We start from the raw sequence: 19810 nt of genomic DNA, 5'->3' as shown, positions 1-19810 counted from the left end.
GACTATAGTAGCGTTTTTTTATTAGCTCTGGAAGAATTATACAGAAATATATATTTGCGGGACAATCACAGTTCTTTTAGGTCCCTCGTTTAGTGCTCTAACAAGTGCCACAGCCGACTCGTATTGTTATTTGGGAAGGTACGTAACCATGCGTGGCCGCCAGTCGCGTACAACCGCGTATGGCGCAGGAAGCTGCGATTCTAGACGTACTGGGCCCACCGCGGAAGCTTAGAAAAACACCTACATAAGCACAGCAGAGAAGTGGCAATACGTTAGGCGGCTCGAATGATAGCTGTAGCAGCGTCATTCAGAACACACGGAATTGTCCTCCACTTCTGGCGGCGTTTTCTCTACTTCCTTTTTAAAGAAAAAGATGTTGATTCATGAATATTTTCATGAAAAACGGTTAAATTTGTTAATTTCGCTTTTCCTTCCTGTTTGGCTGTTGCCTTGGCACTCTCCCTTCGTAGGTCGCTTAATTTCTCAAATCCTTGCGATTCTTGTTTCCAGTTGGCAATTTTGCACGAAAAGAGTTGTACGATTACGGAAAAACCAGACGAGTTAACGGGTGACAGTCATATTGCGTATGAGTGTAAGGGTTATTGTAGGGTTTGATGATGGACGCTGTCTCGCATTATCTTATTTTCCACCTTATCTAACCCATATCACGGGTGCAAGGTTCCGAGGATCTGTCAGCGTCGCGGCGAGCCGTCACTCGAGGAAATAATGAAACAGAAAGAAAAGTTAAACGCAATTGGCATTTTCTCTGGCCTCAACTCGTTACATGTGCATACAGAACAGCTGACCACGAACCGAATCCCTTTCCTGGTCCCTGGATCAGTCTAAATGAAGAAGGATGAACTAACGAAGCAACAACGATGCGCGTGACCGTTGAACAAACGGTGACAGCTGAATGCGTCTGGAGTTATCCGTGCGGGCACCGAATTGATGATGAAACTGGCCTTCACATCCCAGGAGACGCCGATAACTACCGCCATCCAAAGGAGTGAAAAAGGCAGCAAAATGTTGACCGCCGAATAGTTGTCAAGTCTCAGCATTGATTTGGCCACGCTTTAGGAATGTGTATGAGAAGTAATGGCGTGGGCGGGGAGGGGGGGGGGGGGGTATGCGTCCTAATTTTGGGGGGGGGGCGAGCCCCCCCCCTTGGGTACGTGCCTGATGTTACCTTTCCCAAAGAAGGCAATTTGTAATACTGAATGGAAAACGCTCCGAATATGTAGATGTTACGTCAGGAGTCCCGCAGGGCTCCGTTCTGGGTCCGCTATTATGTTTAATCTATATTGATAATATTTCTGCTGGAATGTTATCTTCTATAGGGTTGTTTGCGGATGACTGTGTTGTGTACAAAAAATGCCCACCATAATGATACAATTGAACTTCAGAGCGACTTATCACTTATTCATGACTGGTGTACTAAAATGGAAAATGACTTTGAACGTAGCAAAGTGTGTACATCTCTCATTTACTAAAAGGAAGAAACCAGTTCAGTTGAGTTGAGTTTAAAGGAAGAAACCAATTCAGTCACGGTATCATCTGGAAACCTTAGTATCTTCGTGGAAACCTCAGGTAGACAGCATCATAGCCAAAGCTGGTAAATCATTGAATATCATTCAGAGAAATCTGCGATGTTCACATGCGAATTTAAAACGTACTGTATATACAACTTGTGTTCGACCAATCTTAGAATATGGCCGTGTTGTGTGGGATGACCCCCCCCCCCCCCCCCCCCCCCCCGAGGTAACCATTACAAATCCGTGCTGCCAGGTTCGTCTTGGGGCGGTACGGAAGGAAGGAGAGCTGCACTGCAATGAAGGCTGAGCTAGGATGGCAATCTCTGTCTTCCCTCCACAATAAACTGAGATTAAAATGTATATATTCGATTTACTAGAATAAAACTGGAGTTAATAGGCAAATTTACCTACGGAAACCTCATTACATTTCAAAACGAACTGATCATAGTTGCGAAATTCTCGAGTGCCAAGACGAACATGTATGCCAACTCATTTTTTGTTCGAGCAATTAAACAGCGGAATAGGCTGACTGAAAAGCAAGTGCATTGTGTGAATGAAGATGTATTTTATTCCATGTTGTAACCACCCTGCTGTAACGCCTTTGGGCGCAGCGGGGTAATTGATGAATAAAAAAAAATAAACGCAGATTTTCTGCTGAAACGCACTAAAATCACTTGCTTCGTGCAGTTTAGCGGCGCTCTCTCATTGCTACTCAAGTATTGCACAATATAAGATACTGCGAAAACACATGCGCAAAAAGCAGAACTTATTATTTAATGTCTTAACTCGCGTAACTAAATGAGAGATGCTCCACGCCTCCCGAGCAAGTGCCAAAGCTGGGAGGGCGAGTGTCAAGTGACGAGAGGAAGCGGGGCCGCAAGGCGTTTGACATGAGGAGCTATGCTTCTTTGCTTATGTCTTTCAGTCCTGAAGAAAACAGTTAATTGTGACGTTTTGCAGATTTTATTTCACTTTGCTACCAAAGCAGTTTTGGGCGGAACTATCACAAACATGGTGAACAGACCAGAATACCTGTAATCCTAGAATTCACACCAGTAGGTACATTAAATTGAGCATAATATAATCCGTTTGCTTTTGTGTTAGTGCTGTCGTTTGAGACTGTTCTTGTGGTTCTGACAAGCGCCATTATATTTGAAAAGTAGCACTGCTAAGCTCGAGTACAGGGGTTCGATCGCCGTCCGCGGCGGCCACATTTCGATGGGGCGGAATGCCAGAACCCCAGATGTTCAAAGTTAATCCGCAATCCGCCACGGCGGCGTGCCTCCTGATCATATCGTAGATTTAGAAAGTAAAGCCCCGGAAATTATTATTTGAGAAGTTCGTTGAATCATACGTAATGCATGCACCATAAAGGCAAAATATTAAAGTAACCTCACGTTCCTCAAGTAACCTCACGTTTTAAGGTAACCTCAAGTAACCTCACGTTCCAGTAACCTCACACACTCACGTTCACGCTCACCTCCACTAACTCACAAGCACTCACCACGTTCACACTCACTTTCCCTCACACGCAGGAGCACTCACTCTTGTTCGCACTCACCTTTACTCACACTCACAGCCCTCAGTCATTTTCATACTCACCTCCACTGACACTCATTTACGCTCCCACTCTCGCTCACTTTCACACTCACCTCCACTCACTCACAAGCACTCACCACATTCACTCTCACTTCCGCTCACACTCACTGTCACACGCTCACATTCGCACTCACCTCTGCTCACACTCACTCGCACTCGCACTCATCTCCGCCCAAACTCACTGGCATTCATTCACACTCGCACTCACCTCTGCTCATACTCACTGGCACTCACTCCAACTCACGCCTTTCAAATGAGTGCGAGTGAGTGTGAGTGAGTGCACTCGTGAGAGAGTGTGCCGACCTATGGAGAGGACATTGGAGGAGATCGCCTCACGTTGCGCGTGTGCTGCGCTCCCTGGCAACCACGTGGACGGTCGCATCTACGCTTCCAAGGGACGTTGAGTACCCCACAGAAATGACGCAGAAAGGTGTGCTCCTTGTTTAGCGCCAGAGCATGAAAGTGACCACCACAAACACGTTTGGTTAACCGTTGTATGCACATACGTGCTTCGTTTACAAGACATTGTATTTGCTATATAACACTGAACAAACACAAACACGTGTTTCAGCAATCCTTATGCATTTAAGGAAAGGTATCTCAAAAGTATCTCTTCTCATCGGGGAACACATAAAATTCAGCTCACAGGGAATTAGTACCGGTTTCCGCCTATTTTAGAATACTTAAAATCGAACAAATGCCTTGTGCAGGGTGGCTTAATATAAGCAAGGAGAACCCACACAAGGCGAAAACACTACGATGGAGGCGCCGTATATTTAAGTTCTTCCTTTAGTGAACACCTCTTCGCCACTCACTGGATTCGAGCCATCGCCGTTCATGGCAGCATATGTCTTGCTGTGTTAGAGAAGCTACAGGAGCTAGATTTTTGCAAAAATGGAGATTCGCGAGACACTTCGCCTGTTCGCGTTTCTCTGTCTTGCATGCTTGGGTACCTTTGATATACGCGTAGTCACATATGCAACCAAAGACATAGTGACGTCTTTAATGCCGTGCATAATTATGGTTGTAGAACATTCGTGCAGTCAATGCTGATTATAAATGGCCGCTTCCGATGAAATCAGCACCAGATGCGAAGTAATTGTTGCTACTGTGGAAATATTAAACAAAGTTACGGTCTTAACGGCCGTAGTAGAGGGACTCCAGAATCATTAGGACCTCCTGCGTTCTTTAACGCGCCTAAAATTTAAATACACGGGTGTTTACGCCGCCATAGAAAGGTGGACGCCGTGGCCGGGACTCGAACCCGCGTCCTCGTGCTTAGCAGCCCAACACCATAGCCGCTAAGCAACTACGGCGGGCCCGTGGAAGTATGCAGGTAGCGATATGAATCGATGTCAGAAGAGCGCGGCCGTAGACAGGGCGCTTTCGTATACTGGCGTACTACGTGCCCCTTTGTGTATACAGAATTTTATTGGCGGCCATCATAGGCTTTAGTAATACAGTTCACGTCGTTACCCTTAGTATATTGACACGTGTACATGTTGCTCTTTCTCGGGTGACCACGTTTCACCGCTTAACAAATGTTATCGCACAGCGCAGGGTGCGCCTGCAAGTATAGGAGGTTTCTGGAATGTTATCGATGCTTCTATCCGCTGTCTGTTGTCGCCGAACCTTGTGGTACCTGATTTCATCGCGTGACGCGAATGGTATAGAACTTTGTGGAAGACATGCGGGTCCCAGCGATTAGTCTGGAACATTCGATGACTGCTGTATAAAAGCGGACGCGCTTGACCCGCTGATCAGATTTTCGACGATCGCCGAGTGTGTTGGCCGCTATCGTTGTTGTTTGAGTATAGCCTGCTTTTGAGGGCACAAGTTCGCCCAATAAAACGCCAGTTTCTATCATCACTGTTTGGCTACCTTCTTCACCGTCACTACCACGTTTCATCTGGTGGAGGTGCCTTACGTTCATGTACCGAACGCCCCCAACAAGCCGTAATTCAAGCCCGGACCGCAAAGACAACACGAACGTCGTCCCGGGACATCGCGCAAGCCGCCGGCTACAGCAGCTGCCCCCGAGACGCGGAATTCTACCACAGACGACCAAGAAGATCGTCCGAGAAGATCGTCCAGAGATGACCAAGAAGACAGGCCCAATGGCAGCCTCAGCGGCCCCAATAGTTCTGCAGCAGCCCAGGGAGCCACCGACTTTCCACGGTTCCACATTTGAGGACCCGGAAAGCTGGCTGGAGACGTATGAGAGGGTCGCTACGTTGAACAGTTGGGACAGCGACGACGAGCTGCGACATGTCTATTTCGCATTGGAAGACGCGGCCAGGACCTGGTTCGAGAATCGAGAAGTCACCTTAACGACGTGGGACCTGTTCCGATGCGGATTCTTGCAAACGTTTAGAAGCGTCGTGCGAAAAGAGCGAGCCCTAGCTCTACTAGAAACCAGAACGCAGCTGCCAAATGAGACAATTGCGATCTTCACGGAGGAGATCGCCCGTCTTTTCCGGCACGCCGACCCGGAAATGTTGAAGGAGAAAAAAGTCCGCTTCCTGATGCAGGGCGTCAAGCAAGAACTTTTCGCCGGACTTATTCGTAACTCACCGAAGACTGTAGCTGAGTTTTCTGCAGAGGCATCGACGATCGAGAAAACTCTGGAGATGCGCACCCGGCAACATAACCGCCAGGGGCCCCCGCCGCAGTACGCCATCCAATGACTGGGATCCGACGACCTTCAGCAGACCATCAGGGCCATTGTGCGCGATGAACTGCGCAAGGTATTGCCTTCGTCGCAACCTCAAGTGGCCTCGATCGCCGACATCGTGAAAGATGAGGTTCAGATGAGGATTGCCTTCGTCGCAACTTCAAGTGGCCTCGATCGCCGACATCGTGAAAGATGAGGTTCAGCGATCGCTGAACCTCAAGCTCGCTGGCCCAGCACGGGGGCGGTCAGCGAGCCCATATCCGGAAAACTAAAAGCAGCAACCGATAGAGGTGCGCTTGCTGTTCGTCGAACTGACGAAGATCCTCCACCGCCGACGATGACACCGAAGAAACTACCTCGACGACATAACGACACGCCGCCGTCCCGACGAAGTCCGGAAGCCAAGACTAAACCGACGAAAGACGACTTGAAGACGCGACGTTCCAGCTTCAGTTCAACACGACGCAGCCGTGATCCGACGCCAAGACATAACTGCAACGCACGACAAAGAACCACCGACCTCGACGTGCTTCTCGACGGCCACGCAGTTACCGCCTTAGAGCACACAGGGGCCGATTACTCTGTAATGAGTGGACACATCGCCGCCCAGTTGAAGAAAGTTAAAACTGCATGGGAAGGCCCTCAAATTCGGACCGCTGGAGGACACCTCATCAGGCCGACTGGAATCTGCACGGCAAGAATTACCATTCACGACCAGACTTACCCTGCCACCTTCGTTATCCTCCAACAGTGTTCACGAGACGTCATTCTCGGTATGGACTTCCTGAACCAACACTGCGCAATAATCGACCTGAAGTCGAAGTCAGTAACGCTGTCCGTAGATCAATCGATACCGCCGGTGAGCCTTCCTATTCACCGGCCTTGAGTGTGCTGGAAGATCAAGTGACCATCCAGCCTCGCTCTAGCATTGTTATTTCCGTAGCCACCGGAGCACCTGCTGACGTAGAAGGCGTCATCGAAGGCGACCAACGTCTACTCTCGACTGCGACATTTGCGTCGCTAGAGGAATAGCTCGACTGCACGGAGGAAACACGAAAGTGTTGCTGACAAACTTCAACCAGGAGTTCAAGCACATCAACAAGGGCACGACGATCGCAAACATCGAGGAAATTCTGGAAAGCAGCAATGCGTTTGTCCTCTCGGATTCTGCCGCATGTACCCCAACGACCGTAGTTCCCGAACCAGACTTCGACATAAATCCAAGTCTCCCCATGATTAAGCAACAACAGCTGAGAAGCTTACTTCGACGATACAAAGAGTGCTTTTCGACGTGATCAAGGATTCAACTAACACCAGTCGCAAAGCATCGCATAATAACCGAAGAGTGTGTTCGACCACTCCGCCAGAGCCCTTATCGAGTTTCTACACGAGAACGTGAGGCCATCAGGCACCAAGTCGACGAAATGCTGCGCGACGACATCATCCTGCCGTCCAAAAGCTCGTGGGCATCTCCTGTAGTCTTGAAGAAAAAGGACGGAACCCTACGCTTCTGCGTCGATTATCGTCGTCTGAACAAGATCACGAAGAAGGACGTATACTCCCTTCCACGAATAGACGACGCATTGGATCGGCTCTGCAACGCTAAATACTTCTCGTCAATGGACCTCAAGTATGGCTATTGGCAAATAGAAGTCGACGAAAGAGATCGCGAAAAGACGGTCTTCATCACCCCAGCCGGCCTCTACGAGTTCAAAGTTATGCCATTCGGACTGTGCTCGGCGCCTGCAACGTTCCAGCGCGTGATGGACACGGTTTTAGCAGGACTGAAGTGCCAAACCTGTCTCGTTTACTTGGATGACGTCGTCGTCTTCGCCGCAAATTTCGACGATCACCTCAGGCGGCTTGCCACAGTACTAGAGACCATCAAGTCATCAGGGCTTACTCTGAAGCCGGAAAAATGCCGCTTCGCTTACGATGAGCTTCTGTTCCTAGGCCACGTAATCAGCAAATCTGGCGTCCGTTCAGACCCGCAAAAGACAGTTGCCATCGCACAGTTCCCGCAACCCATCGACAAGAAGGCAGTGCGTAGATTACTTGGCATGTGTGCCTACTACACATACTACTGTCAAGGACTTTTCACGCATCGCTGAGCCATTGACACGTCTAACTAAATGTGATGTTGAGTTCAAGTGGGAAACGCCGGAGGCCGACGCATTTGAAGAACTCAAACGACGCACGCAGTCGCCGCCGGTACTTGCGCACTTCGACGAGTACGCCGATACAGAAATCCATACTGACGCCAGTAGCCTAGGCCTCGGTGCCGTTCTAGTCGAGAGGAGAAACGGAGTCGAACAGGTGATAGTTTACGCTAGCAGGTCGATGTCAAAAGCGGAAGGCAACTATTCTACGACCGAAAAGGAATGCCTCGCCATCGTTTCGGCTACAGCTAAATTTCGCCCTTATCTTTTGGCAGGCCATACAAAGTCGTCAGCGACCATCACGCGTTGTGTTGGCTAGCGAATATAAAGGATCCTTCCGGACGACGGCGCGGTGGCGCCTCAGACTACAAGAATACGACATCACTGTAACCTACAAGTCCGGACGAAAACACTCCGATGCCGATTGCCTATCACGCGCCCCCATTAATCCGCCGCCGCAAGATGACGAGAATGACGACGGCTTCCTTGGCATGATAAGCGCGGAAGACTTCGCTGAACAGCAAGTGGCAGACCCGGAGCTAAAAGGCCTCGTCGAATATTTGGAAAGGCACAACGACGTTGTCCCGAGGGCATTTAAGCGCGAATTATCTTCCTTCACGCTTCGAAACAATCTACTCGTGAAGAAGAACTTCTCACCAGTCCGCGCCAACTACCTTCTTGTTATTCCGTCGGCGCTGCGTCCAGAAGTACTGCACGCCCTACATGACGATCCGACCGCCGGGCACCTCGGCTTCTTCCGGACGCTATGGAGGATACAAGAAAGGTATTACTGGCCGCGCCTAACCGCCGACGTTGCCCGTTACGTCAAGACATGCCGAGACTGTCAGCGACGCAAGACACCACCCACAAGGCCAGCCGGATTACTACAGTCGATCAAGCCTCCTTGCCGACCTTATCAGCAGATCGGGATGGACTTGTTGGGACCGTTTCCGACGTCAACGCCCGGAAATAAGTGGATCATCGTAGCGATGGACTACCTCACCCGCTTCGCTGAAACTAAAGCTCTGCCGAAAGGCAGTGCAGCCGAAGTGGCAAAATTTTTCGTCGAAAGCATTCTACTGTGACATGGCGCCCCAGAAGTCCTCATCACCGACAGAGGAACGGCCTTTACAGCGGAGCTCACCCAAGCCATTCTTCAGTACAGTCAGACAAGGCACAGGAGGACAACTGCCTACCACCCACAGACGAATTGTCTTACGGAACGCCTGAATAAAACCCTCGCCGACATGCTAGCAATGTACGTCAACGTGGAACACAAGACGTGGGATGTGGTCCTGCCGTATGTAACCTTCGCTTACAACATGGCGGTGCAAGAAACAACACTTATCACGCCGTTCAAGTTGGTTTACGGCAGGATTCCGACGACGACGCTCGACGCCATGTTGCCGCGCGTCACTCACGAAGAGAATCTTGACGTCGCTACCTTTCTCCAGCGCGCCGAAGAAGCCCGACAGCTCGCCCGCCTACGGATTAAGAACCAGCAGCGTACCGACTGCCACCCGCCGTGGTTGCTCAGTGGCTATGGTGTTGGGCTGCTGAGCACGAGGTCGCGGGATCGAATCCCGGCCACGGCGGCCGCATTTCGATGGGGGCGAAATGCGAAAACACCCGTGTGCTTAGATTTAGGTGCACGTTAAAGAACCCCAGGTGGTCAAAATTTCCGGAGTCCTCCACTACGGCGTGCCTCATAATCAGAAAGTGGTTTTGGCACGTAAAACCCCAAATATTATTATTACCGACTGCCAACACTACAACCTCCGACGACGCTTCGTCGAGTACCAGCCCGGTGACCGTGCTTGGGTTTGCACCCTAATACGTCGACGAGGACTCAGTGAGACACTATTGCGACGTTATTTCGGATTCTAGAATATCATCCGACGTGTTGGCGAATTGGTCGTGAGGTCGTGCCAGACGGCATTTCGCAGTCACAGCGGCGCCGGGCACGATCAGAAGTGGTCCACGTAGTGCGTCTGAAGCACTTTTACGCACGCTGACGAACTTCCTTATTTTGTTGTTTTCTTTGCTACGAGTGCTTTTCTTTATTACTTTCGTTTGTTTGCAGCATTGGGTCGATGCTTTTTTTTTAAGAGGGGGGTATTGACACGTGTACATGTTGATCTTTCTCGGGTGACCACGTTTCACCGCTTAAGAAATGTTATCGCTGTCCGCTGTCTGTTGTCGCCGAACCTTGTGGTACCTGATTTCATCGCGTGACGCGAATGGCATAGAACTTTGTGGAAGACACGCGGGTCCCAGCGACTAGTCTGGAACATTCGATGACTGCTGTATAAAAGTCGACGTGCTTGACCCGCTGATCAGATTTTCGACGATCGCCGAGTGTGTTCGCCGCTATCATTGTTCTTTGAGTATAGCCTGCTTTTGGGGGCACAAGTTCGCCCAATAAAACGCCAGTTTCTATAATCACAGTTTGGCTACCTTCTTCACCGCCACTACCACGTGACAATATTGAAATATGTAAACGTTAATATAACTTGTCTTTAAGGTATTCTGCGACACGTAGTCACGAGAAATATGCACGCGTCTGATGTATACGAGGCCGTTGCACGCATTTTGTCCATTCCTTATATATCAAACCTTTAGGCTCTTCAACCATTCCGCTGTTAGTTATGCACAAGACTCCTAGAATTTCGGTTGTATATAATAATACGTTTTCTTGGTTACTGCTTAAGCATTAAGAATTTTTCTTGATGATGAGCCTGTCCACTGTGCAATTCTTTCTCAGTTGAATGTTTCACTTGGCTTCCACGCTACAGGAATGCTTCTAGTTCTACTGACGGCTAAGCTATCGTGACGCGAATAGTATTTCGCATACCATCGATCAACGCGACCTTTTAGAATGATACCAGCAAGACGGGAACGAACTGAGCAATGAACTCGTAGCATATTCTAGAACGAACGAATGCATATACGGGAACGCGAATCGTTGGTGCCGTCAATCCCTGCCGGCGCACATGCACCTATAGCACTGAAGTAGGTATAGGCTGTCAAAGCTATACTCGAGGACAGGTTCCTGTGGAAACGAAGGGAACGCTACGGGCGTGTGGCTGCTGCACATGCGTTACGGCGGGAAGTAGTCCGCCAGCGTTTGACAGTGCTTTTGGTTGCTTAGAACAGACGCTGAATCGACGCAGTTTCACGGTCGACGGTATCGCATTTGCCCAGACGCGGAAGGGAAAAGCCGCAAAATAAGTAAACCTTTACGTCCAGTGGTGTGTTTTACGTTATTTAACTGTTGCTAATAAGGTGTTTATGTTTTCTCTTCCCCAGCTTAAACTAACGTGGATGAAAACACGGGATTCTTTTCAGAAGCGCTCCCACTTGCGCGTGCTCTGCCTCCGTGGCTTTCCCTTCATTGCCACAGAAAGTTGTGCGCGAGTATATAGGCCGGCATATTGTAGTACAGCGTCCCGACATTACATAGTCAAACATGCGTTTGAAAGAGTTACGTTTGAAAGAGTTATAAATTCGTCATTCATCACAGCCAGCCGGCGCGTGATAACGCGCAAGTTAGGAACGGCGAAAACGTAGACAGGAACGAAACGCTGCTTCCAACGACAGGCAGAGGGCCTTGCAACAATGCTTGAAAAGTCACAACGGCTCGCTATACCGCGCGCTATAGAAGGTGTGGTGGTGAACCGCTATTAACGCGAAAGCATTCTATGCCACATGAAGCGCAAAATCTAGCGAGCGTCCGGCGTTAACATCCGACGGTACCGAAAACTCACATGACGAAGCGATCACTTCACATTCCTGGCGCTAGACCTACGGCGGCTCGCACTGCAAAATCCCACAGTGAACAGCGACGGCGTGGTAAGGTCGCCATGGCCCACACCAAAATAAATTGACTTTGCCCCATTCGAACATTGAATTGACCCGCGTTCGAAACCGACTTGGCCTGCTCCCAAAATTGACTAGGCCCATCCCCAAAATTTCGGTGGCTCACCCTCAAAATTTGCCCAGTTAAATCACATGACCAAGTGAGAGGTACGGCGCACAAAAGTCATGCTGCTTTCGCTTTCAATGAACGTAAGGAGACATAAGTACCTCTGTAACTTTTACGCGATTTCCAGTTCTCAGAAAAGGTGCAGTAAAGAGACCCTGCGCAACATTACGATTGCAGCTGATGTTGTTAATCATTGCAAAAGTGCGCATCACTCCGTTCGATTTAGCTGCACGAAAAGGCGACGACGTACTCACAGCACATGTAGTGCTCACTGACTGAAATGCGATACTCAGACAGCATCACGGCCGACGGTTTCTGCACCATCGGTGCGGGCTGGGTTATCAGAAGGACTCTCTTGCGAAAACACCCGTGCATTTTGATTTAGGTGCACGTTAAAGAACCCCTGGTGGTCCAAATTTTCGGAGTCTCCCACTACGGCGTGCCTAATAATGAGATCGTGTTTTTGGCACGTAAAACCCAATATCTTAATTTTAATAGAAACTCTAGATTTCATGTGATACGAAAATGAATCAGGTCGATGCCTCCAGCGCCCAAAAAGAGTGTGCAGCCACAAGCTTCGAGCACTGCGTTTCAATCGCTCAGCACGTAGGCTTTATGCATTGCCAGTATAAGATCATTCGAAAGGTAAGCTTGTTTCTGTCCATTGTTTCCCAACTACATTGCGATCTTTCATGTTTTGACAGTAAAGCATGTCGGCAACGGGCCATTGCATTTGCACAGAATGTACTGCGCCCTGCATTCCTACATGTGCGATGTTTTATAAATTGGCAGTGGAAGTAGTCCTTAGTCTGTGTTGCAGTCTCTTTGTATTTTGTATTCCTGAGATAGCTGCCTACAACACAACATGCCATTTTTTGTGTGAAATAAAATCGCCAGGTACGTGGACTCGATCAAGGTGACTTAGAGAGATATGACTGTATAGTAAACCACAACACGTGGCTTTATGACGCTGAAGAACCCACGCATCTTCAAGACAGAATTACCCGCCACGTACGGTAGCTTGGCGGCATTCGGGTTGCACTGCTTGAAGGTTCGATGCTGCCCTCGACGACCACATTTAGATGGGGCCGGAAAACAATAGCGCTCCTGTGCTTAAATTCAGGTATTTAGGTGAACGATAAAGAACACCTACTAGTGAATATTTATTTATTTTTATTTATTTATTGTACATACTTTCAAGGCCGGCAGGCACAACAGAAAGGAGTGGTAGAGTACATTATTTGCAGAACGAGAGAAAAATAAAGAAATAATGAAGGAACTATAAGGCACTTTGAACAACAAGCTTGAAATTGGTGCTGTCACAAATGGTGACTAAGGAGGTGGGAAGGCGGTTCCATGCAGTGGCGGTTCTTGGTAAGAATGAAGAATGGTATAAATTAGTGCGGCAAGATGGCACTTCAACTTTGTGTTGATGATCGATGCGAGATGAGATGTAACTGGGTTTGGTGAAGAGATTTTCTTTCAGGAAAGGATTGAGGTAGTATATTTTATGAAAAAGACAAAGGCGAGAATGCTTGCGACGTAGGGAAAGGTCAGGTAGATCTAATGTTTTTTTCATGGATGTTACGCTAGAATGACGTGAATAATTAGAGAGGATAAAGCGCGCTGCACGGTTCTGAATGCTTTCAAGTGAATTAATGAGATTGGAATGAGAATTGGAATATTATTGCGAAGTCCCCCACTACGACGTCTCATGATCAGATCGCGGTTCCGGTGCGCGAAAAAAATGTTTTAAAATTAATTTTTTGAGGCGGGATTAATATTCACGAGTCTATAGTTTTACGATCGTTTGATGTTCCCCTGCCTAGGAAGCACATTCACGTGTCGAGTGACTGAATGAAATTACCTAAAACCCAAAACTTTGACGGTTAAACTTACAGCCTACAGTTTTAACATGCTTATAACAATTCCTCACTAATCGCATGCCGTTGGTGTACGTCAATAACAATACTTCTGAGCCCCTACCCATAACGTCAGGCGTCCCTCAGAGCTCGGTACTAGGCTCCGTCCTATTTTTAATATATATTAATGATCTACCATCACACGTGTCGTGCAAAATCTGTATGTACGCTCATGACTGTGTCATTTACCGCTCAGTTACTAACGATAATTATCAAATCGCCCCTCAGGAAGACTTAAACAATATTCAAAATTGGTGTCAACGTTGGTTAATGGTCCTAAGACCTACTAAATGTAAAGCAATGTCGTTCTGCCTCCATTCTAGCCCCTTGGTATTTGAATACGAAATCGCTAACGAACAAATTCAGTGTGTAAACAATTATAAGTACCTGGGTGTTACCGTCTCAAATGATCTGGACTGGTGTGTGCATGTGACTAATGTTATCTCTTCAACAAACAGATCACTTGGGTTCCTACGACGTCACTTAAAAGACGCACCGCAGCATGTGAAACTATTAGCTTATACGACACTAAACCGACCCAAACTAGAATATGCATCAGCCATTTGGAGCCCTCGCCAGACTTTCATTACCGCCCTTGAGGCATTTCAGAATCGGGCCATCCGGTTCATTCACTCCGCTTTTTCATACGATGTCAGCGTAACTTCAATAAAAGCGGGATCTGGCATACAAACCCTTTCCCACCGCCGTTTATTCGCCAGATTATCATTCTTTCACAAATTCTACCACAGAAAACTCACTTGTGCACCTTATATCTTGCCACCATCACGCCTATCCCATCGCATAGGACATTCCTTGAACGTAGCTCGTACGCATGCGCGCACTATCACTTTTGCATCTTCTTTCTTTTCCCCGAACAGCCAAAGACTGCAATGGCCTTGCGCACAACATCGTTTCTATACCCAGCTCATCTCCCTTCATAGAAGAAATTGCTTCGCACTATACCTTGTCACACTTTGATATTCTTTGTTTCTCGTATTCTTTGTAACCCACCCTTATGTAATACCCCGAAAAGGGGTCTTTAAGGAAATAAAGCGAAAGTGAAAGTGAAACCTATGGCCTCAATCGCCAAATTGTTTGAAGGAAATTCGTCATTAAATTGCTTCCATGGTGTACCGAAGGTTACCTCTACGTGCAATATATTCAAGATATACCATGCCGCGTATACCTGCGATGATTGCATCCAGTCATCAAAAATTTGTCATTTCAGAAGAAATTGTTGCTTTTGTTGACAAAGTTTAATACAAGCGACGGACATAAAAGTATTCGAAGAATACTCGCCAATGAGCCTATTGCTGAAAATTGTTTTCATTTGACAGCGAAGCTCTTTGTGCAACTATAGAAGCACTCAAAATGTTATATGGCTGTTTTCATAGTTTCCTTGAGAAAGTAGGCACCTGACGAAGTTTGTATTTAGCGGAAATGTTGTAAGTGCTAGGGGTGGATATTGAAATGTTGAAGTGTGCACGTTAATTGGGGGCTAAATGAAGATTGCTAAACCCTCATTATTGGCCTCTTTTAACACGTTATATGAAATACTCACAGAAGTACCCCCTGCCCTTCAAGGACCCCTACCATATCAATTTTACATTTAGAGAAAATTGGGGCTAGCAACGGTTACACGTACCGAAATTTTCAAGTTGCTTGGGTAAATATGTACATTTAAGATAATTACCGAATACTCGCTTCCTTGCAATTTTATTGCTATATAAGGGGCTCGAAGTTAATTTTTGCCCTGTCTCCTTGACGAACTATGCCAGGCACATCGTCGACACGTTACGAGTGACGGGTGATAAATGCTTAGTCTGTGCAGTTTAATTACAGCCATTCTTCAAAACTACTTATTTAAGCTTTCCACAGTTTTACACTGCCGTTACCCGCAATGCTATCCAGACTCCTGAACAACAGTGCGTGAGCCCTAGTTAGAATTCGGCGTGTTAAAGGGGTCCCGAAACACATTTAAACTTCCCCCAGTGCTTGGCGAAGAAACACAGTCTGCCGATAGAATACGCTGCTGTCAACATCTCAGCCAGTGTTTTCAGCCGTGCGCAGCGGCATGGAGATCGCTACTGGTGCGCGAAGTCAGCTTTTTCTCAAAGACTCCCGTTTTATCCGAAGCCTTCGCCTCACTCTTATCGGGTTATCATATCTTATCTTATATAGCAGATTCTCATTCGCGGAAAGTTATTCGCCAGTAGCTAACATCAACTAAGAAAGGTGTGTGGACCATTGTGCTTTTCCTCCTGTTACTCTGCATATTTATTGACTCAGTTTAATAAACAGGCTGGAGTAAGCGAAAATCTGCGTTATCAATTTTGATAGGAATTACAAATTTCCGGAAGAAGCCGAGTATCGTCTACTGATGCTCGGCAGCGCCCGCCCGCGTAGAAATGAACTCTGGCCACGCTGCTTATTAGTGTCGCAGCCGTCGGTCCTCGCTGCTTTCTAATAGTATTGAGCACTCAAGTAGCCTCGAGCTGTTTAGTTCAGACCAGATGTATGCTTGACAGCGCGCAATCACTCCTGGCCGCTCCTGGCTAGATGCCTGGGCAGACTTCACATCGTATTGAGCGATTGTGCAAAAATCGAAATTTTAATGTGGCTACTATCCGTTGGTCAAGCTGGTTCAGGTCAAAACCGGTCCGCATCACATAGCACGGCCAGACTGGAGCACATGAGTGCTATAGATAGATAGATAGATAGATAGATAGATAGATAGATAGATAGATAGATAGATAGATAGATAGATAGATAGATAGATAGATAGATAGATAGATAGATAGATAGATAGATAGATAGATAGATAGATAGATAGATAGATAGATAGATAGATACATAGATCTTATTAAAAGAATAATTAGAAGAATCGTTAGTGGTCGGGGCCCTTAGTCCAGGGCTCCGCTGGCTCTTGCCATCTTCCCAGCTCTCTCTATCAGCTTGAGCTGGTCGTCTGGGGCCGAGCTGGACAGCAGTGCCTCCCACTGCTCCCTCGTGGTGTTCGTGCCGGGGTGTTCTGTGTTGTGCAGCGTGCACTCCCACGTAATGTGGTATAGGGTTGGTGTGGCCCCGCACCACGGGCATTCGTTCCTGTAGGCTGTGGGGTGTATGCGATGTAGTATGTGTAGGTTCGTGTAAGTGCCTGTCTGGAGCCTACGCCAGGCAGCGGCATCCTCTGTCTTTAGATTTCGATGGGGTGGTGGATATCGCGAGCTACTTCCTCTATGGTAGTTTCCGATGGCCAAATAGTCGAGGTCGACAGGGTCCGGGCCTTCTGCAGCCGGCGTCATGGGGGCTCGGCTATGCATGAGTCCTCTAGCTGCTCTGTCGCCCTGCAGGTTGCCCGTGATGCCAGTGTGGCCCGGTATCCAGATGATGGTTTGAGTGGTGATGCCCTCAGGGTACTCCTTGAGTATTTCGGCTAGGGCTTGCGCAGCAGGTCTTTAAATTCTTCCATGTAGAAAGTTGCGGCTGGTCTGCTGGGAATCCGTGAGGATCGTCAGTGGTTTGTTCGCGTGTTGGCCTTCGCGAAAGGCTAATGCGATGGCCAGCTCTCTTGCACATCAGTGCTAGAGAACATTCAATAGCCTTGTCATGCACATAGTCAGCCACTGCCGCTGCATGTAGCTGTGGCTGCAGCATAGCGTAGTTGCCGCGGCCGCCACGGAGTGCCGTGAAGAGCGCTCTGGCTGAGCTCCTGCGGCTCTGACCTCTGATTGGTATCTGTGGGTGACGTGTTAGGCCAGATTGCTCGCCAAGATATGAAGAACAGGTCACCTGTTTCCCGAGTTGAAAACCCTCGAGGTGAGTCTCCATCATGATCGAAGCTCGTTACGTTTAGGAATCCTTTAAACATGAATCCGGAGTGTAGCATCCACCGCTTAGCCGATGTGCGCGATGCCGACGTATTTGCACGAACGAACATGAAGGTGAAGATTGTTCGATCTCAGGAAATTGCGTGATTGTCGTAGCGATAAGTGCGAAAGGAAATTCACTGCTCATGTCACTTGGTGCAAGAATAGCCGCACGTGGCTATCTAGCATACTGCAGCACAGCAAATGGATGAGGCACCGGGAACTCAACCGTAAGTTGAGGGATAGCCTCAGAGTTTCGCACGTCGTAGGCGCCAAAATCAGAAGTAGTGACGTCTATGTGAACATCCAAAATCAACTTTAAACTGCGCGCCACAGTGACATTCAGTAGGCGGAGCGTTGTGGGCATCACCATCCTGTACCGTAAGCTTCGCAGTGCAAGGCATTGAAAAAGGACTGGGAGCACCGCAATGGGCATTACCGGCGATCTTTGATTGCCAATAACTTCCCTTCTACTGAATGAATGTAAGTAATTTTTTGAGGCGTAGTACTTGTATAATGGTCCGTTTTAAAAGGGTCCTGAACCATTTTTTTCCGAAGTTGAGAAATGCATTTGTCGTTAAAACAGGCTACAACAGCGAGCTTATATGTCGTGAGAATGGGGGATATGAAGTGTAATGAGTATGCGAAACAAGCGTTTCTGGCATAACTAGAAGCGTTGTAAATATTTACAGTACCGTCATATTTTTCTACTTTTATGTGTTATACGAAGTTCGTAGTAGGTTTTCCCGGTGTCGCCCATGAACCAGATAAGCCCTATTCATACAAAGAATTAGATTATGGGTGATATGTAAGGAACAATCAAAGTCTCGGGGGTAATTGTGGCGTTTGTAAAAAATTTCTTAAGCTGGCATTCCGGAGAATTAGAAGTGTGTTTTAACAACAACATATAATTTAACCCGCTGCAATGGAGGAACTATGAATGCTAGTAAGACCAAGTTTAGTTCAAATGGGGGGCATATTATTTGGCCAATGTTGTCGCACCGTAAAACCTGCGTGGACGAAATTCTGTCGTTCTAAATATAATTACATAACAAGTGCTCGAAATCGGGCAAGCTTTTTAAGGCGCGAGTATTTGTCGGCAACTGTTTAGGGTATGCGTTTTAATCACGAATTCTAGAAACATCTCGAAATATTTATGGCAACAGCTCGAAAGAAACTCCCTGCTGCAAATGTGGTTTTTATTCTGCAAGTTCTCCTAAATATGCACTATTTTTTACTGATGACTTGAGAAGGCATGTTGTCTCTGCAGAATAAAAGTCAGTCAGAACTCAAAGCATACTCGTTTGCTAGAAACTTTATGTATAGCACCCCTTACCTTTCTCTCTTCGTCCACTGTATTTACTTGGGCAATGTAAACGTACTCTTGCATTGTTTCAAGGGTATGGCTGCAATTAAAAATTATTTTGCGCTGCCAAGGTACTTAACAGCAGCCACGACTGTAGCCCTAGGCATAAAAGCTGTTGACTGTCTACGATGTGCAAGTGCTGATGGTAGCGACGACCTCCAGGTAATTTTAGTGAAAACGGTTCCGCTACTCACCGGGCTCCAGTTGTCGACGCTCATGGCTGCGAGACCGGGGCGCGCGGGCGAAGCAACCCGAGCTGTCTATGTTGCACAAACAGAGCTGCTGGAATCATACCCTTTCGCTGATCACGTGGTTCACAGTCAAAGTGCGCGCACGGCGCCTCTACCTTTCCCGGTGTCGCGCGAGCTCTGTGCAGGCATTGTGAAGGTGCAGAAGACAAAAGATATGACGACGGTCTCACAGCGTACATCAGCAGTGACGCAGGGCGTTGGCGGTGAGCTCTTCATGGAATGTGGTCGAGCACCTCGACAATAGCAGCGCCGAGCTGGCGGGCTGCACTTGTGAGAATTCGTAGTGAACTCCGCGAAGCGATGTCGAAAGGGCTTGGTTCTGTGTAATTGAGCACTGATAATTTATTTATGTATTACGTAAATGATCAGAGGCTTCGGAAATCATGCGAGACTTGGAACGTGTTTGATTCACCTCTCGCGGTTCGTACTGACGTATCTTTGTGTAGCACTAAT

The 19810-nt window shown here is 47.8% G+C and overlaps 1 protein-coding gene across 5 annotated transcripts in view; it reads right to left on the bottom strand.

Annotated features, from left to right (window-relative positions):
- The window catches only part of LOC142576490 (uncharacterized), a 107541-nt gene extending 88077 nt beyond the window's left edge, over window positions 1-19464 (bottom strand). For 2 of the 5 annotated variants that reach the window (XM_075686635.1, XM_075686637.1), the window contains exon 1: window positions 19301-19464. In XM_075686635.1, the coding sequence (XP_075542750.1) occupies window positions 19301-19324 (24 nt within the window). In that variant the 5' untranslated portion in view covers window positions 19325-19464. Of the gene's footprint in view, window positions 1-19076; window positions 19199-19300 lie in introns of those variants that run through there. The other 3 variants (XM_075686639.1, XM_075686638.1, XM_075686634.1) reach the window with 3 other exon arrangements.
- Between the last annotated feature and the right edge of the window lie 346 nt (window positions 19465-19810).

The sequence above is a fragment of the Dermacentor variabilis genome, chromosome 3, assembly GCF_050947875.1.
Source record: "Dermacentor variabilis isolate Ectoservices chromosome 3, ASM5094787v1, whole genome shotgun sequence".
NCBI lineage: Eukaryota > Metazoa > Arthropoda > Arachnida > Ixodida > Ixodidae > Dermacentor > Dermacentor variabilis.
This window is presented reverse-complemented; position numbering and strand designations above follow the sequence as displayed.